Source organism: Coenobita brevimanus, chromosome 26, assembly GCF_032717465.1.
Source record: "Coenobita brevimanus isolate Jiangsu-jjx chromosome 26, ASM3271746v2, whole genome shotgun sequence".
Taxonomy (NCBI): domain Eukaryota; kingdom Metazoa; phylum Arthropoda; class Malacostraca; order Decapoda; family Coenobitidae; genus Coenobita; species Coenobita brevimanus.
The window spans coordinates 22,616,643-22,641,133 of record NC_136979.1 but is presented as its reverse complement, the minus strand read 5'-3'; the positions used below and the strand labels follow the sequence as shown (position 1 = coordinate 22,641,133).

Sequence of the window (24,491 nt, the reverse complement as noted above, 5' to 3'; positions counted from 1 at the left end):
TTTCTTCAGTGCAACCTCTCCACATCCACTCCACAGGGGTAAGCAATATTCCAGCTGAGAGCAGACTTGACTCCTATAAACTATAGCCAACTGTTCATCAATGAAGAAGCTACAAACTCTGTACAATAATCCATGTTTCTCTGAGGTTGTTTTAGCAAGTGAACTGACATGAGAGGTCCTGCTGAGGTCAGCATTAATGGGGGACTTGTGAAACTGCCTACCACTAGAGGCCACCATTTTAAACTGCTTGTCAGCCCCGGGTATGTGTTAAATTACCGTGATTTTTCTACGTTGATGTGAGAACCTGTGAGGCAAAATACCATCATACCCTACTGATGTATTGAAAAAACTTTGTAACAAATATATAACAGGGGAAATACATTGCTCTCCTTGTTTTATTTCCCCAAGAACAAAGCCCGACTTTTAAAAACCTGATACTTATATACTACTTTTCATCATTTTTAATTAAACTGCTGCAAAGCTGAGTTAATTCTAGCCTCCTGAAATGTTCGATATATCCTATAGTTTTGGTCAAACACTTGTTTTGCTTGAGTAGGTCTCTCTTTTGGTGGAAATTTAATGATGTGTATTAAATTATTCTATATCAGCCATCCTAGCTCAGAGACTGTCCACATTCCAAGATTATATGGCTTATTTGAAAGTGGTGGTAGCATGTTTTCCTGGGGGGATAAGACATGATCATATCCTGGGACAGGGACTGTCTCTGAGCTCAGATCGCTGATGTAGAATAAGTTAATCCATCATCGTTAAATTTTCACCAAACGAGAGACTGACACAAACAAAACAAGTGCTTGACTAAAACTACAGTATATTTATCGAACATTTCACGAGGCAAGAATTAACTCAGCTTTGTAGCAGCTTGATTAAAAACGACGAAAATAAATATATAAGTGCCAGGCTTTCAAAATTCGAGATTCATTTTCGGGGAAATAAAACAACAAGAGCAATGTATTCTCTTATAATTTTGTTATGAAGCTTGTTCAATACTTCAATAATGTATGATGATATTTTGCCACACAATTCTCACATCAACAGAGAAAAATCACAGTACTGTACTGTAATTGAACAAGTGCTCAGATCCTCGGGACAGAAAAGCTGTTAACTTTGAGAGACATCTGGTGGCAGATGATTTCCGGAAGTCCCCCACTGAGTGGAACTTCGAATATACATTATAAACTTTTACTCTCATCTTTCTGTCGCTGAGCTATGATGAAATCAGAGGAGCAAAAGACGTTAGTCCATAGCAAGGGAGTTCTGATAGCAGGGAATGATGCCACACTCTGTCAAAAGCTTTAGAAATATCAAGGGCGACTGCATGACTTTCTCCATGCTGGTCCATTGATGGATGGTGTGAGTAAGATTAAGCATATCAATGGTGGATCTTTTGTGGTGAATACCACACTATCACTAATTAAGTTGTTGGATTCAAGATGTTTAACTTATGTGCATATTCATTACAATTTCAAATACTTTACCATGAGAAGATGTGATAGCTATTGGTCTGTAATCAGAAGGGGCAGAGGAACTACCTCTCTTCAGAAGAACTAAGTCTGAATAGGCTGAATAAAAGCAAGTTCTGGAGAGCAATTTTTCAAAACAACTGGAGGAATTCCATCTGGGCCTGGAGTTTTGTTGGTTGGTAAATTTGTCTACGATGGATTTAACGTATCTAGTCTGTATTTTAAGAGCAGCAATTTCAGGAAGGTCAAGTTCTAGTACTGGGACATTCTGGCTAACTTCCTCTATAATAGAATTTCTGGCAAATGTTCTGAAAAGGATATTTGCTTTACCACGTGGGTCATTTGTAATGTTTGGCTGTTTCCCTCTAAATTTGGCCGGTTTTTGCTTTTGTTTTTTTTCCAGGAAATTTTGGGAGTCTGCAGGTTTGGTAGTTTTGGGGTGGTTTTAAGATTTCCTTAAAACAGACATTATGGAACTAGCGTGGAAACCATTTTAGCCTAAGATGGCATAGGACAGAGGGAGGGACAGTAACATGTAGGCAGATCTCAAGGGTACATGGACTTGCAATCTGGCCCAAGGATTAGTGACAAGCTGAGCCCATCTCCCATACAAGATGTGTTTATTGAAGACTCAACCACTCAGCAGTGTTGGACATGAACCAATGAGAAGGAAGCTTGAAGTAGGAGTATTGCATAGCTAATTTTTCACTGCCTGAGATCACAGCATGTGTACAAGAAAGAGTGTCAGAATCAGAGTGTAGCAGAGGTAATGCAGTGCTCGTGTTCAGCCAGGGAAACATATCCTTCAAAATTATTTACATATCCTCCAAAATTATTTGCAGTCATCACAGCCCTGATACTATGGACAACCTTTTTCTCAATGGGTTCACAATGGAAATACTACTACTATACTACTACTATTGCCAGACGCCTCAATCCTGTTTGGGGTGGCCACAAACAAATCGCCTCCAAGTCACCCTGTCCCCCGCCATTTCACTGCCCTGCTCCCAACTCACACCCCCCTCTCTCATGTACCTCTCCACCCCATCCCTCCATCTCATCCTCGGCCTCCCCCTCCCTCTTCCCCCCTCCACCTCACTCACATACACTCTCTTTGTCAGTCTTTCACCCTCCATCCAAACCACCTCAGTGTGTTCCTCATAACGCTTCCTATCACATCCACATCCACACCACAACGCTCCTTTATATTCTCATTCGTCAGCCTGTCTCTCCATGTGACTCCACAGGCTCCTCTTAAATAACTCATTTCCACTGGTCTCACTCTTGACTTGTGTCCTTCCAACAACGTCCAAGCTTCACTTCCGTACGTTAGAGTTGGTATCACAATAATGTCATGTAGTAACTTTTTCACTTCCATGCTCACTTCCCTGTTTCTTATCACTGCTTTCAAAGAACCAGCAACCTTTCTTCCCTGCTGTACCCTTTCAAGCACTTCACCCTCCAAACCTCCATCCTTACTCATCACACTACCCAAGTACTTAAACATACTCACATTTTCCAATTCCTCACCATCCAACCTCGCTGTACATTCACTGACTTCACCTCTCTCAAAGACCATCACTTTACTCTTCCTTACATTCATCTTTAGATTCCGTTTCTTACACACTCTCCCAAACTCATCCACCAAGCCTTGCAGCTCCCCTTCGTCTTCACTCAGAAAACAATGGAAATCAATAGTAAATTATATGCATGTTCTGAAGTTTAACCCCTAGGTGCCGGTCCACGTCATATGACGTGTTGGTAGAGGCCTACGGTCCACGTCATATGATGTTTTAATTTTTCGTGGGCATGTTTGAACTTAGTAGTGCGCCATATGAACTCAGTGTATTGTCCCAGCATGGCTGGTGTGCGGGGTAATGCTGGCTGGCCGGGGGCGGGGCCAGGGGTGTGGGAGGGCAGCCCAGCAGAGAGGAGGGCTGTGGTGGAGGGTGGTGGGAGGCCGGTGTAGGGAGAGTGTTGCCTTGGAACCAGCTGATACTGGTTCAGAGTTGGGGTAGGGGTCAGGAGGGGTGGGGTTGGGTGGTGGGGAGGGCTACTAGGGGGCCCTGAGGGGTATGGGGGAGAGTGTATGGGTGCTTGAGTACACTTGTACTGACCACAGCCAGACTTTAGGGAGTATCATACTGTCAAGAGTTACTCAGAACAGTGAAATAATATGTAATTTGTGTGTAAATAATAGCAAATAAATAAACAGACATAAATTTGTTAGAAAATAAGTATCACAGAAAACATAAAATGAGCCAATCTTTATTAGTTACTTTCTTGTGTGTTTTTGCTATTTTAGTTGTAATATTGTGTTCATACGGCATTGTGAATTAGTAAGAGAACCAAATACACGCTCAACACTTATTTTGGCATGAGATAACCATCCCTCTTCCCTCCACCAATACCGCTAACACACCACCACGACCTAGAGCATGCTCAGCCCAGCTGCCACACACCGGTTCCCTCACACCACACCGACACCTCCAAATCACCAACAGAGAATATGTACGTGCTTTTTATGTGTTTTTTGTCATTTGTGATTGATTTGGGGAAAAAAAAAAAAATATTGGGGGGAAAATAGATTATCCTGAAAATAACCCGGTTCTGGGACATGGATAGGTCTACCCATGCCCAGTGCCTAGTGGTTAAAGGTCTTGCTTCATATCTTTATTTGTAAAACCAGTTTACAAGTATGTGCCACATACCATGTAGGCTAGCAAGACTTTTATAAAATGATGATTAAATGATGTGGAGTAGTGTGCCATACTTTCCTGTAATGTACATTTTTCAAAGAATGAGTACTTTGAGCCTTTTTTTTTTTTTTTTTTTTTTTTTTTTTTTTTAAACATAATCTAGCACCATATTTATCTGTCAGATACAGTATATACTATTTAAATTATCTTTTAAATATTATACCTTATACAGCAATAAATTTAGTATTTGGTGGGAGATTTAGTGGTAATACATGAGAGTTTGGCAGTTTTTTTTTTTTTTTTACTTGTTTTCTACTACATTGTAACAGGATGAGAGAACATGATCTGGGAATACTGCCTACAGTATTTCAGTGTAACTAACATACTCTCTATCCCTTTGATCAATAAGCATCCCTACTCCATATTTTTCAAGAATTTCTGGATTGTTAATCCAATACAACCTACACAGCCCACATACATTTCTTAACAACCCCATTCCTACTGCTCTTACTCTTAACCTTTACTGAGCTGCAGCCCTCATATGAGGAATAATGAAGCCCTGCACAGGTCACACTGCCAGCCTCATATGAAGCTCAGTTTACAGTGATTAAAAAACAATGACTCATGTGAGGTAAACAACCTTACAAAGACACAGCGCAGCAGGTGTCAACCCGCCGTGTACCAGCTATTTTTAGCCCTATTGGTTACCCCCGTGCCGACCATTTTTTGACCTTTTTCTTATTGGCTAAAATATTAGATTTTGATGTGAAAACAATGAATTTCACGATTAAAATACTCACCAAAGCTCAGAATTAGGTTTTATTGAGTCCTGCATACTCATATACAGGTATTCTTGTTCTCTCATGCTCGCCACGTAGGTGGGAGAAAGCCGTTTTCTATGTAAGGCAGACTCAGGTATTTATGTTGGGAAGGTATAGCAATGTTCAGTACACTTTTCTGACTACTTATTACTTCAACATCTGTCACAATTTGCATGTCTGTCTCAAAGTGAATGCATTGTCTTACACTTACTTGAAGATAGGTACAACCTGACTTCACTATGAACAGTCCTGGCACTTACAAGAAGGTGTTTACAGCTTGACATCACTGTGTACAGTTCTTACATTTACAAGAAAATATTTACAACTTGATTTCACTATGTATAGTCCCTTCACTGACATGAAAATATTTACAACATGCCTTCACTGGGTGAGGCACATAGGCAGAGTGAGGCAGCGCAAGCGTGAGGGGGGAAGTGAGTGGGTGTTTGGCCTTGACTGCCTGGGGCATGAAAGAGGAACAGTTAACATACATGCCTGCTAATTTTTACTCACAAATCTTGAAAATGTGGTCACAGTGAATGTTTTAATTTTAAACCATTTTAAAACAGCACCGGCACTGACCGCAGATTTTTGTTAGACCATTTTAAAATGGCACTGGCACGTGGCAGGTTAACATGAGCAATAAGAGAGTGCATATCTTCACCAGGACTACACCATCCCCCCATTTCCTCTTTTTCATCACTTTGGGCTTTTTGTCCATTTGTTATCACCTGTTTCTTAGATGGCTTTCATTCATTATTTCAAATTTTGAGCAGATCCATCCAACAGTTTTCCATAATGTTGCTAACAAACAAACAAACAGACACAGCCAATCAAACAAATGAAGCCAAACCCAAAAACCCTTTGGTGGAGGTAACAGTAACACTCATTCAATATGACAACATTTACCATTATATATATACATATATATATATATACACACTGTATATAAATTAGGAAGCATGATCTCTTGTACATACCATTGGTGTTGTATAGGAGGTGTGAAGAATGGATGACTGGTTACGGTGGAATGACCATGAGTCAGCCGTAACTGACCCACCACTACTGCTGTTTGCACTGTAGTTTAGGCCTTTGAATAAAACAAAAATATGCAATTTAGGGGTAAATACTGTAAGTTCAAATTTAAACAATAATTACCTCTGTATTGCCATGCATAAATTTAGTAATGTTGTCTGTGACCTACACTGTATTTCATTACAACTTGACCACTTATCTATATTCCAAACTTCTATGAGTAAAGGGTCATTTTGTTCCACCTATGATCTTTCTCTTTACAGCTTATCTTTTTCATTATATAAAATAAATGTCATATTTTAAATATCATTCTGAAATGCCAATATGAACCATTTCGCTATGATGGGTCTTGTTGACATCAAGGAAACTGTCTGGCAGTTGCAAAAATGAAATACAGGAGTTGTAACTGTACTAACAGGGGCATGAAATACAAAACCTTAACCCTCTGGCCACAACAAGTTTTCTTGAACTACTCAGAGTTGTCTACAGTCAACCAAAATGAAGCGTAAAGCTCATATGAACACCACCTGCTGCATGTTTTTTTACCAAGACCATGTAGGGATAATCAGAAAAAACTAACAAATTCTACATTTTCTGCGAAAAACAGATTAAAACAACAAAATCAAATGCTTATCCACTGTATTAATCATCCATCCTGTAGGGAAATATTTTCCCCCAGAGCGGTATTCGTGCTCTTTCCTTTTTAAAATAATCGTCCCTGTCAAAAGGAGAGGAAAAAAACATCGAGCATTTTAATACCCCAGCGAATTAGCTCTAATTTGGGTTATAATTCTTATTACAGTAAAAGTCCCATTATTTGGCATCTATGGGAGCGTGATGATGCCGAGAAATTGGATTTGCCGATTAATCAAAAACCTATCCACTCAGTACCATAAATATATTCGTGAAAGCAGTAATAAGAAACAGGGAAGTGAGCATGGAAGTGAAAAAGTTACTACATGACAGTATTGTGATACCAACTCTAACGTATGAAAGTGAACCTTGGACGTTGTTGGAAGGACACAAGTCAAGAGTGAGACCAGTGGAAATGAGTTATTTAAGAGGAGCCTGTGGAGTCACATGGAGAGACAGGCTGACGAATGAGGATATAAAGGAGCGTTGTGGTGTGGATGTGGATGTGATAGGAAGCGTTAGGAGGAACACATTGAGGTGGTTTGGCCATATGGAGAGGATGGAGGGTGAAAGACTGACAAAGAGAGTGTATGTGAGTGAGGTGGAGGGGGGAAGAGGGAGGGGGAGGCCGAGGATGAGATGGAGGAATGGGGTGGAGAGGTATATGAGAGAGGGGGGTGTGAGTTGGGAGCAGGGCAGTGAAATGGCGGGGGACAGGGCGACGTGGAGGCGATTTGTTTGTGGCCACCCCAAGCGGGATTGAGGCGTCTGGCAATAGATAGATAGAGATAGACAGAACACTGTCATCACCACTTATGGTATTACAACTGTGTTAGGAGAGAGTACTGTATACTGTACAATACTGCAATCAATAAAGTACTATACCTGAATCTGAAACATATATATAAATTAGTGAACATATACAAGTGTAATGACACAGTAGCCCTATAAGTCAGATAACACTTCCTGGATGGCCAAATTGATACGGAATATTATCTACCAGCTCAGTACATCACTTGTATTGGTGAACTCATCACTACTTATATTATTACAAATATGTTTGGAGTGAGTACTGCATACAATACTTTTTCAAAACACAAAATAAAATAGTCGGAAAATTGCATAAAATAAAGTAAAGGAATATGAATTGGTAAGGTCTTTCTGATGAAAGTTAAACGTGTATTAAGCACTCATTCTTTTGTTCGTTTATTTGTTTACATGTGAAAGGGAGAGCATTGATGCAAACAGTAATGTATTCTATTAACTCCTTAATAACCTCCGGCATTGAACAACCCTTTACAGTACCGATGTCAGTGATGTCGAGTTAGTGAGCTATGAAAAAACTGTTAACAATTATGGGAATGGAACAAAGGCTACTGGTATGTTTACACGACTCTACCCTACGATTCCAAGCAGTCAGGGGGTTGGTTAATCTCAGAAGTTTTCACCCATTTGGTAAATGCACTGTAACTTTGTAATTTCTCCCTTGAATCATAGCAAATCATAGCATGGGTTTGGGAAGCTAAATAACACATTGTTATGTGCGCCAGACGATTATCTTCACATCTTTAAGAAAATGGAAGAAATTTAATCCCTCTCTGAGTATGTAGAGCAAGTTTCTTCCATTCTTCTGAAATCAATTTATTTTTCTTAGAGATGTGAAAATAATCATATGGCTCACCTAGCAATGTGTTATTTAGCTTCCTAAACCCATGCTATGATTCGCTATGAGTCACAGAAAAATTGATAAAGTTACGGTGCATTTACCAAATGAGCGAAAACATCTGAGATTAACCGAACGCCTGACTTCTTGGAATCGTAACGTAGAGTCGTGTAAACATACCAGAGACCTTCGTTCCCTCCCCATAATTGTTCAGTTTTCTTTATTGCTCACACTAACTTGACATCACTGACATCGGTACTGTAAAGGGTTGTTCAGTGCCGAAGGTTATTAAGGGGTTAATGGGATATATTACTGTTTGCATCAATACTCTCTCTTTCACCTTAACCACTTAACCGCGAGCTTGTTTTGCTTTTTCTTGCGGCTCCCGCAGGCATATTCGCGCTCCGACACTCTCTAAAAATATTTGCCAAAAATCAGTTATTACTCCTAGAATATTAAAATCACATATGCTTATGGCACATATCTTCAGTTTTCTCCTGGGGTGTTTGTTGAGCCTTCGTCGAGTACCGAAGGACTTGTGGAGACCTCTGAAGTTGGGTAACGAAGTCTCCACCTTACACTTCTCAACCCGTAATATGATTACCACAGCCTGATATTATCACTAGAAACATTATTCTATGATTCTCAAATAGTTTGGAATCCATACTCAAAAAAAAAAAAAAAAAAAAAAAAAAAACCTGTGAAAGCAATGAAAATTACGAGGCATATGGCCTTCCCACTTGACATCGTTCGCTGCTGGTGTTCTGTCATTTATTATTCATAAAAACACTCAAACTTTATATTTCTATTATTATATAACACTTATATATATCTACAGTCTTTATCCATAAGTTTCCGTCAGTAATAGTAGTTTATTGTCACTGTAGGGATTCAATTTCTCTTTCAGTAAAATACGTAGCATTCACTTTCTCGTCCTGTATACTAGCATTGACAGTGAATGTCACTTTCACCTTCACTCTCACAACTCAGTATTCATACATGCTAGAGTGAAACTTTCACTTTCATTACTCCTAATACATACACTCGAATTCTTATAATACTACTCATTTACATTTCTATTTACGTTCTCTATTTTATTTACATTATTTAAATTTCTATTTTATTTACACTGTGTTAGGCACTGTCACTTGAAGTAACTTATAAAACTATTTTCCACTGTTCACTTATATTTACATTCATTGCTTTCACTTGCTGTTTACACATTATTTACAATTCCACTTGCACTGTTTTACTCACCAGAAAGATCGTAGTCACTCTCTATCAATTGTTAGCCCTTTACCTCTTTCCACACGAGATTTAGTAGGGGGCACAGGTCACAGGGCCCTTTTCATGGGGCTAAAAAGTGGCGGAAGTTAGCAGAAGTGAATCTGACGTACTTTCACCTTGAAAGACGACAGTAAACTGATAGTGGTTGGCCGGGGTGGCCTACCTAGGGAGAATGCATTACTGCCAACGTCAGCCTCTTCAGAGCTGCTAATATATAGCTGTGAAATGACTGGCAGGAAATCTAGACAATACATTATAAATTAGGTAGTTCCAGGTGAATGTAAATATCACTTAGGCTTCTCCCTTCCCTCCTTATATATATATTTATTACGAGAATAGATTATACGGCATATTTCAAGGGGAAATAAACAGCGAAAATTAGCGAACGAGTGCACGTGAGGTGTTGTCAGGTGATAATTAGCCAATTCCAGGTGTATGGCACTATCACTTACCTTCTTTCTTTTCGGTATATATTATTTGGTATAAGAATAGGGCATAGGGCTTATTTCAATGGATGAAATCAGTGGAAAATTCCAGGGAAGATTTACTAAGCGTAGAATACAGTGTGGTGGCCTGCAATAATTAGGTAGTTCCACGTGAATGTAAATATCACTTAGGCTTCTCCCTTCCTTTCTTAAATATATTTTTATTACGAAAATAGATTATACTGCATATTTCAAGGGGAAATAAACAGCGAAAATTAGCGAACGAGTGCACGTGAGGTGTTGTCAGGTGATAATTAGCCAATTCCAGGTGTATGGCACTCTCATTTACCTTATATCTTTTTGGTATATATCATTTGGTATAAGAAGAGGGCATAGGGCTTATTTCAATGGATGAAATCACTGGAAAATTCCAGGGAAGATTTACTTAGCGTAGAATGGCCGGGCAGGCGAGAGGAGAGGGTGATGGAGGGGAGGTAGGGAGGGGAGTCAAGAAAGGGGAGAAATGGCTAAATTGTCAACAATGGATGGGAGTACAGATAAGATTAAGAGTGCTGACTAGTGTTGGACATTGGCAGTACTGATAGATAATACAAGCCACCACTTGAAAGCCGGGCGAATTCAAAATAACACAGAATCGCAAAAGTGACGCCCCGCAGTATGATCCCTTACTCCCAAGCGTCACGAATGTGACGCCCCGTGGTTAAGGAGTTAAACACAAAAACAAACAAAAGAATGAGCGCTAAATGTACGTTTAACTTTCATCAGAGAGACCTTAGCAATTCATATTCCTCCAGTTTATTTTTAAGTATTTTCCTGACTTTAGGTTAGGTTAGGTTAGGTTTGGTGAAATTATTAGGTACAGTTAAACTCGGTTAGGTTAGGTTTAGTTAAACAGGACAGTCTCTTCCACCATTAGGCTGAGAAATAAAAATACTAGGGCTGTCACAGCCATACAGTTAAAAACAACAGGGAAACTGATTTAACCCACGGCATCCCGTCGACGTTCTTCCACGTCCTCACGTTTTGTCACTGCCAATCCCGTCGACATACTTTAATGTCCTGCAATTGCAAGGTTCATAATTTCCACAATTTTCAAAATTCACGCGAGATTTTCAATTCGCCCACCTACCCAAGCCTCCCCTACCTCCCGCCAGGCGGGCAGCGTCCCAGACCCCGCGTGACCCACGCTCGCCCTTGTCTCGGTCACTCACCTGTTAGCAGTGACCCAGGTCAGACATGGCGTGTAAAGGTCTCTCAGACGACGAAATACAATCCGCCCTGGATGCCTTCACTGGAGATAGTGATTCTCCACTTGATGATGATGTGGTGGATCGAGATTACGTGCAGCCTGAGGAGGAAATAACAAGCAGTGATGAGGAGGTCCCTTCGCCCCGGAAAAAGCGGTACGTCACATATCGAAAGGCAAGGGAAGGCCAGCCTGCACCCAAACCACCTGCACGGACCTCTCTCCATCCCCTAGAGAGAGATTCTGATGAGGACGAGGATGAGGACGATGACGATGATGGTGGCTTAGGACGTGATGTTGCCTCGTGGTTGGGGAAGGAAAAAATCTCACCCCGAGGATCAGAAGGTGGGGCGATATGGCAAATACGGTATGGTCCTAGTGTTTTGTCTGGTGAAGGTGAAAGTGGTGTGGTGGGAGTGCGGGGTTAAAGGGAAAGTGGTGTGGCGGGAGCGCGGAGTGAAAGGGAAAGTGGTGTGGCGGGAGTGCGGGGTGAAAGGGAAAGTGGTGTGAGGGAGGCAGCACGAGCACGTGGTGCACATAGGCCTAGGGGAGAGGAGGTGGAGCCACTCCCCAGCACGTCTTTCGCCCCACAATATTCCCAAACTTCCTCCCCACAGCCCCAGGATGTGGGGAAAGGAAGGAAAGGGAAGGGAAAAGGTAAAGGAAAAGGGAGAGGGAAGAGAAGTGCGAGTGATGAAAGGCGCCGCTCTCCACCTCCCCAACCTCCCCAGCCACTCAAAGACACAAGGTACGAGTGTGCAGAGTGCAATGTTGCGTTGTGCCTTCAACCATGTTTCAGAGAGTACCATAACTTCCTACAGTACTGAAACTGTGTGGGATGGCGATATGACGCTCATTATAATGGTAAGGCCAGTCAGTATGTGCTAAGTCTTATATAAAGTTGAAACGGGTGTAATGTTTGCAGGAAAGTAACGTTTAAGTTGAGAAATAGTGTAAGTTGAAAGAAGTGATATCAAAACTACACCCACTGTGTAAATCTGCGAAAATATGACGCTCAGTATAACACTCTGGTCAGTAAATATGTGATAGCAAGAATATAAAGTGGAAAGGGGTGTAATGTTAGCAGGAAGGTAACGTATAAGTTGAAAAATAGTGTAAGTTGTAACAGTTGATGTCACGAGTACACCCACTGTGTAAATCTGCGAAAATATTACGCTCAGTAGAACATTCTGGTCTGTAAGTATGTGATAGGAATGATATAAAGTGGAAAAGGGTGTAATGTTAGTAGGAAAGTAATTTATAAGTTGAATACTAGTGTAAGGTGAAACAAATGATATCGCGATAACACTCACTGTGTAAATATGCGATAATATGACGCTCAGTAGAATAGTAAGGTCTCCAATTATGTGATAGCAATGATATAAAGGGAAACATGTGTAATGTTAGTGGAGAAGTATTATATAAATACAAAAATAGATTGTAAGTTGAAATAATAGTCATAGCGACTTCACCCTCTGTGTTATTATGCGCTATTATTACGCTAAATATTTACGTAAGGCCTGAAACTATCTCAAAACAGTTCTCAAAGGTGGAAAAGTGTATAATGTTATTAGGAAAGTATTATGTAAGTTGAAAAAACACAATACGAGTTGAAACAACAGTCACAGCGAGTTCACTCACTACGTAAATAAGCGCTAACATTACGCTAAATGTTATCGAAAGGCCTGTGAATACGTAAAAACAGTTCAGTAAAATGTAAAATGGTATAATGTTATTGGAGATGTATTATGTAAGTAGAAAGAATGATATGTATCATGATTCAGCAATGTTAGCGATTCATCGTGAACAGTTTGGCCGATTTCGCTCGGTTCGCACGATGGTACAATGCTTATTTCACCTCTATTTTTGTATAAAATCCAATTTACTCTTGCATCACATGTTTTTATGTTTGTAATAAATACATATCTACTTACTTTCATTGGTTTCCCAGACTTATAATACCATAGAAAACGTGAGAGCCTCAGACCACCTACAGAGAACACGGTACCAGGTGTAACGAAGGTATACCTGTTTAGGCCACTTATGGACCCCGGCGAACACTTTCTTGGTGACTGACCATTGTTTCTGACCAAAAGCGAAAGTTTTAACAAAAAAAATTTGGGTCCAAAAATGGTCGGGATTGGGGGGTACCAGTGGTGAAAAAGTGGTCGGGACGGGGCGGGTTAACAAGCAACATTTATTTATGGGTAATGCATTACAGTCTCAGTGGTTCATGGGCTACGAAATTACCGGTAAATGTCATTTTCAGGAAGGGGTCAAGAATGAAATAATTTCAAGAATTAGCGAGGGCTTGGAACGTAATCCTTGCTAATTTGGTGGGGGTGGTTACTGTATTGTATGATACTGTGCAATACTGTAATCAATACAGTACTATACCTGAATCGGAAAAAATATAGAAATTAGTGAACATACAGAAGTGTAATGAAACATTAGGCCTACAGTCACAGATAACACTTCCTGGCCTGCCGAGATGATTCCGGACATCTGCCGAGCAATCAAAGATTTTCGTAAATGGGACTATTTCTCAAAACTGCCGAAATGTCGGATCTACTGAATAATCAGCTGCTGAATAATAGGACTTCTACTGTATTAATAATATAAATGCTACTGCATTTAACCTTTGTGGACAACTACACTGTAAATCCATGTAAATACTTAGGAATTTTCCATTGTCATGACTGCATCTGTGTGGTTGGATGACTTGCATCCTGACGAGAAAACAAAGGAAGGTCCAATACATCTTCACATAGATAAGGTGAATATTTGGCTTTAGTTTTATTTAAAACTAAGATTAACTTAAGTTGGATTGTCCTTGTAAATTTCATGAAGTAATTCACTGTATTGGTAATTGTAATTAAATAATATTTGGCATCTCTGAATCCTTTGAGGGGAGAGAGACTCGCCATTATTTCACTCTGCTCCTAAATCTCGTTTGAGCCGCACCTAGAATAAATTGCACCGAAGGTGTTTGGAAAACCCCACACAAACTGACTGAGACTTCAAGCCCATCTTCATCTGTTATTCCAACTCTATTTAGATAAGTAACCTTTATGATCTGGCCAAATTGGGGGGACTAGCCAGGATATATGGAGATAATTACTGGTGAGTTTGAGTATTAATTTCCTAAGAGACTCCTAGTATTTAAATTTAATATCTGTTGTTGTTAGACTGACACTCATCAGAAAAGAGTGCAAAAAATTTCTAACTTTTTGGTGCCCCGAGTGAGGAATACACATGTGTCCTGAGGCTTTAGAAGAGTTCAAGGCTGGATTCATGGGTTCGACTCCGCACCGTAGTGTCAGACAACAAGCTCTGGGAGGAAAAGCTGGTTCCCTTTCGAATGCTTAGCGGCTGTGTGCCATGTGGGATTCGTGGGACAGAAACTGTACTATCCTTTTTAAGGGGAGGGAGTCCAATGGAATATTAAAATACCAACTGGATCTGAGCTCAGAGCAATTTAGTAATTTTAGAAATCCGAATGTGGGGTCAAAGGTATACTCCAAGTGGTTTAACAACCCCGGGGGAGAGGTTTAAAATAGTTATTTAAGATATTCAATTGTGGGCTCAAAGGTATACTCCAAGCGGTTTAACAACCCAGGGGGAGAGGTTTAATCTCTATCTATCTATATATTGAAGAGAGAACCTGTATTTTTTTTTTTTTTTTTTTTTTTTCCCACAGGAAAAATCATCAGAGAAATTACCAATATGCCGGGAATCGAACCCGGGACTCTCAGGTGAGAGCCAGGCAGCATACCACTACACCACGACCAGGTAAAAGTTAACTCACTCTCACCTGAGAGTCCCGGGTTCGATTCCCGGCATATTGGTAATATCTATATATTGCCAGACGCCATAATCCCGTAAGGATTCTGGGTGAGAGAGCCGTAGCGTACGGACGTTTCGGAGATCTGGTCCCGGTACCCGGAGTGACGTTGCTCTTACATCTTACCGTAGAGTGTGATATACGGGGTAGAGTGTTTAGTACCTCTTGTGTGGAGGGAAGGTGCGTGTGTGTGTGTAGTGGTGAATAATGGAAGGGGAGAGTGGAGGAGCAGATATGGACACCGGCTGGCAGGGCGGAAAAAGACCCCACCATATGTCAACCTCGGGTGAGGAAAAGTCTTCGGGATCGACTGAGAAGGCCAGGAAAACGTTGCCTCAGTCCAAGCCCGTCACTCAAGCTCCAGAGGAAGGTGTGGCAGTGCAGACAAGGGTGACTTACATAGCGCGGACCCAGGACCGATCCAGAGTGTTTTGTCACCCACAGAGGGTGACAGATGCCCTCAATGAATCTCCTTTTGCCAAATACATTGTGGAGGGATCCACCAAGCCACTGGGGGATGGATCGTGCCTATCCTTTACAATCTTTTCAGCTAACTTGACCAAGCTCGAACAACAGCCCGAGGAAATGGTGAATTTGGGACCTTGGGCTGTGGTGTGCAGGCGCGCCAGTTATGAACCCGGAGGTGCTGTAAAAGTGGGCAAGATTGGGCCGATTTCCCCAGAACTGGACGTCTCAGTGATAGCAGAGAGGCTGCGCCCTGCAGACAACCATGCCTCTCAACTCTTGGAGGTTACCAGGATTCCGGTTCGCTTTCCGGCCCCCAGTGCTTCCAGCCAGTCACAATGGGTAAGACTCGTCTATCGTGGCCCCCTTCCCTCCAGGGTCTTCTTCGGGTACTTGTCGTTCCCGGTTGGTAAGTACACCCGTCCCATATTACGTTGCCATAATTGCCATCTGTTTGGTCATACCCAACTTACTTGTAGAAACAAGGTTAGGTGCTCCATGTGTAGTGGCTACCACCCCTTTAGGGCAGGATCAGAGGACAACCAGAAATGCACCAGAGACCCTAGGTGTTTTATTTGTGGGAGTGATGAACACAGGGTGGTGTCCAAGGTCTGCCCCATCTACAGGAGGGCCAACGATATATACATGACCATGAGGAAGGCAGGTGCCAGCTCTGCGGAGACCAACAAGTGCCTTCGTGAACTACACACTGCGTCCCGTAGCACCCCGACTCCCAGTGGGCCAGGTCGACTGACACCTTCCCAGGCCCCCCGCAGTGCCCTCGTTCAGCAAGGTAAGACTTATGCTAACTGTGTATCCTCAAACCGCTATGCAGTCCTTGCTGATGATGTTCAGGAGGAGGACCTAGGACTGACTGATGTATTGGGAGTCTCCACCCACCCCGCATCAGGGGCAGAGGTCATTATCCACGCAGACACCACTGTGAATAAGGCACCATCAAGCCCCCACACTGTTTTTCACAACTGTCACCGCACTGCCAGCCCTCAAGCCCAGGGGGTGCCTCCACAGGATCCAGATATGGCTACCATTGGGAATGATGGTACCTCACAACAGTGTTCCTCTGGCCTCACCCCTGCCCTGCCTTTGTTGGGCCGACGGAGACTTCACCCTACCCATCCAGGACATCAACGAAATTCAGAGCCTCTGTCTTCCATTGATGAGGGTCCAGGTTCTGGGAACTCTTTTATAACACTTCTCACCGAGGCACTGGCATTACACCAACAGGGGAAGTCCCTCATAGAAATCTGTTCCCTCCTTTGGCCGCGGCTATTGTCCCTGATACTGTCATGGGGGGTACAGGTGGCTTAAGAATCCTGCTGTGGAATTCTCATTCACTAGTCCACAAGTCACAGGATTTTAAAATTTTAGTGGCTGAAAAGGAACCAAATGTGGTAGGGGTGTGTGAGACCTGGCTACAACCCCGCATCCGCCTCACCCTGGGGGGTTTTATAGTCTATAGGTCCGACCGCCCTCAGGGGAGGGGTGGGGGCCTATTACTGGCTGTTCGGGAGACCTCCCAGAGTGTGAGTTTGCCTCTTACCCAATATCCCAGTGGCCTGATGGAAGTCTTGGCGGTAAGGGTGGCTCTTAGATCTGGTTGGGCGTCAGTGATGTTATGTTACAATCCATGTCAGGATGTGTCCCGGGAGGAATTAGTACATTACTTTCATCAGCTGCCGGCCCCTGCCTTCATCATGGGGGATTTTAACGCCCATCATCACCTCTGGGATCCTTCACTAACCATCAATAATGTATCAGGATCGTCTCTTTTTCAGGCACTCTTAGACTCCCCACGCATTGGACTTCTCACACCTCCTGGCCTGTACACCAGATATGACCCCCATTCCGGACGACCATCAGTCTTGGACCTCTGCCTTGGAGATCCAGTGTTCCAGTGTCCAGCTGTAGAGGTGGGTCCCTATATGGGCAGCGATCATCTACCAGTCTTCTATGATTATCCGGGCCTTTCCACGTTGCAGTCAGGAGACTGTCGCCCAAGATGGAAGCTGGTGGGAGACAAATGGGACACATTCCAGAAGGAACTGGCTTCCTGTTTTCCAGGCAGCTGGGGCTCCCCTCCACTGTCGGCTAAGGAGTTTGCACATCTCCTGGTTGAGGTGGGAGGCAGAGTCTTTGAGCGTTCAACTCGCCGTTGTGTACACCGAGCAGGAGTCCCATGGTGGTCAGTCGAGTGTGCGGATGCAGTCAGGGCCCGTCATCGAGCCTGGCACATGTGGAGCCGCAACCCTTGCCTAGAACTGGGGCGCAAGTACCGTCGGATTAATGCCATCTGCTCCAGAACCATCAAGTCGGCAAAACGGCAAGCCTGGACCTCCTTCTGTGCCAGCCTTTCCTTCTCCACCTCCACGGCCCGCACTTGGAGATTCTTACAGGCTATGTCAGGACGCCCTACCACCCACACTTATCCACTCCGCAGGGATGGTCTGTGCCTGCTTGATGACCTGTCCAAGGCCGACTATCTGGCGTCATTCTTCGACACCCAGTTCGGCCATCCATCTGCTTTGCCCTCTTCCACGGTGTACGAGGAGGCAATACAACGAAGTGTCTCTTCCCCTGCAACTGCTGGTCTAGACAATCTTTTCACTGTCTCAGAACTTGTCTCCGCCTTGTCTGCCCTTCGGACCGGCAGGGCGGCAGGCCCAGACTCTGTGACCAATGAATTCCTCCAGCGACTGACACCCAACCTGCAGGATTGCCTCCTTCACATTTATAATCGCAGCTGGAGCCAGGGAATATTCCCGGTGGAATGGAAGTCCTCAATGCTGCTGCCTTTCCTCAAGCCAGGCAAGGACCCGACCAAGCCATCTTCGTACAGGCCCATCGCCCTTCTCTCGTGTGTAGGGAAACTGCTGGAGAGGATGGTGGCTCGTCGCCTGTCATGGTGGCTAGAATCTAGATCCCTTCTTAAAGAGGAACAATGTGGTTTTCGCCCATGCCGGGGCACCTTGGACATACTCTGCCAGCTGGAATACCTGATCCACGACACGTACCGCAAGGGGCTATATATGCTGGCCCTTTTCGTGGACATCAAGGGGGCCTTTGACTCATCGCCACATACTGGCATCCTGTATAAGCTCTCCCGCCTTGGCGTCTCTGGTTCAGTGTTGGCGTGGTTTGTCAACTATCTGGATGGCAGGAGTTATGTCGTATCTGTTGGTGGGGCCACTTCCTCTCCTCGTCCCATCCGTAGAGGGGTGCCTCAAGGCTCAGTTCTCAGCCCCTTGCTTTTCAATGTTTTGATGTCAGACCTGCCCAACCATCCGGACGTCTCCACATTGGTTTATGCAGATGACGTGACTATCATTAGCAGGGACACCACCATGGAAGGTGCACAGAGGAGACTTCAGGCGGCTGTCTCAACTCTAGAGGACTGGGTTCACCAATGGGATCTGGAGATCGGGGTGTCAAAGTGTGCCGTGATGGCCTTCACCTTGCGTCGCATGCCATCTCAGCCGGTGGTCAGGATAGGCACTGAATCTCCTCCTGTAGTCCGTACTCACACCTTCTTGGGACTTCGTCTGGATGGGCCAGTCCTTACGTGGCGTCACCACATAGAATACCTCCGAACATCCTGCGCCAAGAGGCTAGACGTCATGAAGAGTGTAGCAGGGTCTAAATGGGGTGCCAACCGTGACCTTCTTTTAGGCTACTACCGTGCTGCCATCTTGGGAAAGATTAACTACGGGTGCTCAGTTTATGGTTCAGCATCCTCCATTCAGTTGCGAAAACTTGACCCGATACAAAACGCCGCCCTACGCATTGCCCTGGGCGCATTTTGTTCTTCCCCCGTGCTGTCCTTGCAGGCGGAGAGTGGTGTCCCTCCTCTACATGTCACCAGGTCGAAGCTCGTTTGCCACCGCTACCAGGCCATACAACACTCCTCCCGCCATCACCCTTTACCAGTGCTCTTCGAGGAGGCGGGTGTCATTTTGTCACATCCTGCTTGGCCTGTGAGGTTCCGCCAGCCACTCTTGATCAGGGCTCTCTGGGCGTACAGGTCCCTCTCACTGCCACCACCACTCCGTCAGCCCCTCCCCTCAGTGCCCCCAACACCGCCTTGGAGGGACCTCTCATCTCTAGTATCATTCTGCCTGTCGGAGTCTTTTGACAAATCTCAAGATGGACATCTAGCACCAGCATTGTACAGAGAGCTGTCGGACACGGTGTATGCGGGATACTTTGAAGTATTTACTGACAGTTCACACACCACAACACCCGCAGCATCTGCTGCGGCAATATACTTAGTGGACCTTTCTCTCTGCCAAACATGGCGCTTGGCTGCACTTCATGATAGTGTCACGTCGGAACTTTTCGCCCTCTTCAAGGCCTTGGCCTTCATCAAGGCACATCTCCAACCCCAGAAGGTGGTCATTTATACAGACTGTCTGGCAGCATTGCACCTTATTGTGTCCCCCAAGGCACAGTCAGCGAGACATCTCCTCTATGAGATCCAGACCCTGCTGAGTCAACTTTTCCAGGAGAATTGGGTACTTCGCCTACAGTGGATACCATCTCATGTGGGCATCAGGGGCAATGAGATAGTCGACAGGGCTGCAAGGCTGGCTTTGACCTCAGCAGCAGTGGAGACTCTTCCACTTCAAGAGGCAACTTGTAGCAGGCTTCTGACGGTTGCTAGTGGAAAGGCCTGGGACTCAGAATTGGCAGCAGAGCTCCCCTCCTCCACCTTAGGGGCTTACCGCACGGACTCCTCTTGTCACCCTTGGGCACGTTCCACTGCTCGTGCCTTGGACGTGGCACTCACCAGACTGCGCATTGGACACGTTGGTCTGGCGTCCCATCTCCACCGCCTACGCCTGGTGCCGGACCCTTACTGCCAGTGGTGCAGAGATCAAGAGGAAACAATTGCCCACTTTCTTTTGCACTGTCCAAGATTTCACTCCATGCGCACAGAATTGAGGGATCGTCTGTCTATCTTAGGTGTGCGAGACTTCACTCTGCCAGTACTCCTTGGAGGTGTGGGTCTGAACAGTACCCTAAGGTATCCTGTCATTCGTTTGGTGTGTGTCTTCTTAAGGAAGTCCAGGCAACTGCATCGCATCTAGGCAAGACATCTGCTCCATAAGCCACCGGAAGGGCTCCTCCGACTCCCTCGGAATTGAAAGCCCTAACTCAACACCAAGAACCAAGATAATCCCGTAAAGGGTAGCCATTTGATTTTGAGTTATTTGTTTTACGAGGAGGAGCACTACCCTCCACCAACCCATTTGTTGACACGTAGGGAGCACGTATGGTTTGGTTATATGGTTACCACCCAGCGTTGTAAATGGTTTCCTGGCTTACAGGAAATCATTTGGTTTGTCACTCGATGTAAAGCCACCCGTAAAGGAAAGAAAAGCAATAAGAAGAGACAGGAAAGATGGAAAAAATAGGAACAGAGGAGGACAGACACAGAAAAAGAATGATAAAAGGCTAAGGAAGAAGTAGGCAGCACTACATCAAGTGAGTGGATGATGGTCACCACCACCTACCACTTAAAATACTGTAAAATCCTTCCCTACAATCATCTAAATTTAAAATGCAAATACTGTAATAGGAATTTAAAGTGTAAAATATAAAATCAGCCAAAATGCCGATTTCATGGAAAACTCATCACTCAAATCTCCAGTCATTCTTATCTGGGTGCAAGCACCCACATACATAGCCATAACGACCCTAACCAGCTACTCCTCGATCCCAAGCTTTCTCATTGCCCACCTCACCACCCCTCTAGGAACTCCGTCAAAGGCCTTCTCCAAATCAACAAAAACAACGTACAGTTTCCTTTTCTTTCCTATATATTTTTCCTGAAGCTGTTGAACAATGAATATGGCATCAGTGGTCCCTTTACCTGGCATAAACCCAATCTGTATCTCATCAATGTTCACTCTTCTCTAAGCAAACCTTCTATACCTTATACCAATTAATCTGGCCAGGCATGTATGGCAACACTGTTCCGGCCGAGATTCTGATTGGCTGGAGGTGTTTGTTCGATTTCGTTGTTGCTAAAACTGATACTCTTTTTATTATCAGATTTGATACTGAGTTTGTCGACAATACGTCAAAAGCAATAAGAAATCCGTTATATACTTATCAACAATGAAATTTTCGTAGGAAGATACAGACATTGAGTCGACAAAGTATTATAACAAAGTCAAGGTCAGCATTCGAACAATTCCTTTAAATCTCTGACACTCCGTAATATAACAGAAAATTAAGGAAACCTGCTTAATCTAAGCGTTGGTATAACACACATTTAAATTTTAAGATCAGTCCGTACTGTGATAACAGAGGATATATGATGAAATAGTTTTCCTTTAGCCTACTTTGATTTTTCGCGATTTTTTCGAACCTCCCTCCCCGCAGAACCCATCTTTTCATTAGAATTTTTAATTATGCAGAGTTGTGGCACGATTTAAGGGTGCGGACTGATCTTAAAATTTAAATGTGTGTTATACCAATGCTTATATTAAGCAAGTTTCCTTAATTTTCTGTTATATTACGGAGTGTCAGAGATTTAAAGGAATTGTTCGAATGCTGACTTTGACTTGGACTGTTATAATACTTTGTTGACTCAATATTTTTATCTTCCTACGAAAATTTCATTGTTGATAAGTATATAACGGATTTCTTATTGCTTTTGACGATTGTATTGTCGACAAACTCAGTATCACATCTGATAATAAAAAGAGTATCAGTTTTAGCAACAACGAAATCGAACAAACACTTCCAGCCAATCAGAATCTCGGCCGGAACAGTGTTGCCATACATGCCTGGCCAGATTAATTGGTATGAGGTATAGAACTCTCTCCATTACCTTCATTATCTAGTCTAAAAACTTTATGCCTCTATAGTTTCCTCTTTCCAGGCCATCAACCTTCTCCTTGTACACATTTACAATTACACTTTTCAGCTAATCATCTTGGACAACACCCTCATATATAATCGTATTTATAAGGTCAGTGACTGTTAAATAACTAACTAAATGAAAATTATTTTGCCTAACAACTTATTGGGGAATGATAAACATGAATACATCTGCTCGTGCTTAAAAACATAGCGGGCATAAAGGGCATGAGGAAAGAGGTAAGATCGATACTTCATGGGTAACAGCAGGTACAACATCATACTAATAATTATTATTATTAGTCTCAGTTATAAATTATATACAGTACAGTACAGTATGTGGACTAGTGTCTTAAATGTTTTGGGGCAATGTACTGGGTGATTAGGCAACCATACACTGTAGGTTTACTGCTACTGCAGAACCTCTTTAGTGGGCATTATCAGATTTCACTGAAATCTGGTATAATTTTGTGGGAATCTCTGTAATATAACCCCGCAAAAGGGAGTGAGCACTGTGCGATAATTGTGGTGGCCGCGTAAGACACTCCCATGTGTACATGGAGCAGCATGCACAAGCTGACAGTCAGGAGTTTTCCCAAGATGTCCATCCAGTGTTTACATGCACAGAACTCTCATCTGAGGCCTCTGTGCACATGGTCTCCTTCATACCATCCCTCTGAAGACTGCATGTCACTTGTCCACTTGCTCATGTTTCCCACAGCTGTGTTTTCTCTCTCTTGCATTCCCTGGGTTAAGTAACCATCTCGTGTACAAGGCCATTGAAACACCATCACCATCATCAAATAACAATGCAAGTTTGCAACAAATAGTGAGGTGTGACCTTTAATGCTGCCTACCTCACCCCTACTCTCTCCTGCCACCACAATGCTACACTCCCCTACTGCTATGCTCCCCCACTGCCACACTGCTATCCTCCCCTGCTGCCGCACCAATACACTCTCCCTCAGCCTCACTGCTTCACACTCCCTCAGTCCCACCACTACGCTCTCTTTCGGGTTCACCTCTTCACTCTCCTCATCGTTCCTCACCCCCTCCCGAGGACCAGAAGTGTCCAAGCCTCCCACCAGTCCCCTAGCCTCCAGCAGGACTCCTGATGACAACTCAGACCAGCCTAGGACATACTTCTGGTGGGTGGCAAAAATGTTGTTTGAGATTTTAGGTTGTGTGGCCCTTGACCCCCAGTGTATCCCCAATGATACCATGCTAAATCAACATTTAATCACGATCAATCTCTATGCGACTAGTTTTCACTTAACGTAACCCCATCACATACCAGGTCGTAACTGTATGTGGCTTCTTGTATCATCATCATCATCATCGCCATCGTCAGCAATGGCAACGACGATGATGATGGCAATGATGGAGATTCGGCATTCCTCTACAGCTGATTATTCTTAGCATCTATGAAATTGCTGATTAAGCTGCTCTTGATCACCACACACCATTACCCATATCCCACACCAGGCCCTCTTCCTCCCAACATCCCCAGACCTCACCATTTGCTCTCCAAACCTCACCCCTTCAACATCCTGAAGAGTAGTCAAAACCCTTGGCTCTCACCACCTCCCAATCATCATCACTACCAAAACCAGAATCACCCCAGCTGGCCACAGACACACACACTAATTATATGTGAGCCAACTGGGAGGCCTTCACAACTGAAACAACAACACTTTGAAATAATAAATAGTACATCCATCACAAACATCAACACAGCTGTGCACACTTTCAATAAAATTATTCACAATGCAGACAAAAGACACATCCCTAGAGGCAACAGAAAGAGACACCACCCCAACTTCACACCAGAAATTCAAGGCCTCATCAGTCAACGGGACACACTGCGACAATCCCAAACATCCCATACACAAGACACCATACAACAAATACAAGAACTCAACACTCAAATAAACAATAAAATATCACAACAGCAAACACTAAATTGGAATAATTATCTCCAAACAC

At 43.6% G+C, this 24,491-nt stretch overlaps 1 protein-coding gene across 1 annotated transcript in view; it reads right to left on the bottom strand.

The window, feature by feature from the left end:
• The window catches only part of LOC145394076 (transmembrane protein 209), a 478,224-nt gene that overhangs the window by 262,566 nt on the left and 191,167 nt on the right, over positions 1–24,491 (bottom strand). The window contains exon 5 of the mRNA XM_080268043.1: positions 5,982–6,091. Coding sequence (XP_080124169.1) covers positions 5,982–6,091 — 110 coding nt within the window. The remainder of the gene's footprint in view (positions 1–5,981; positions 6,092–24,491) is intronic.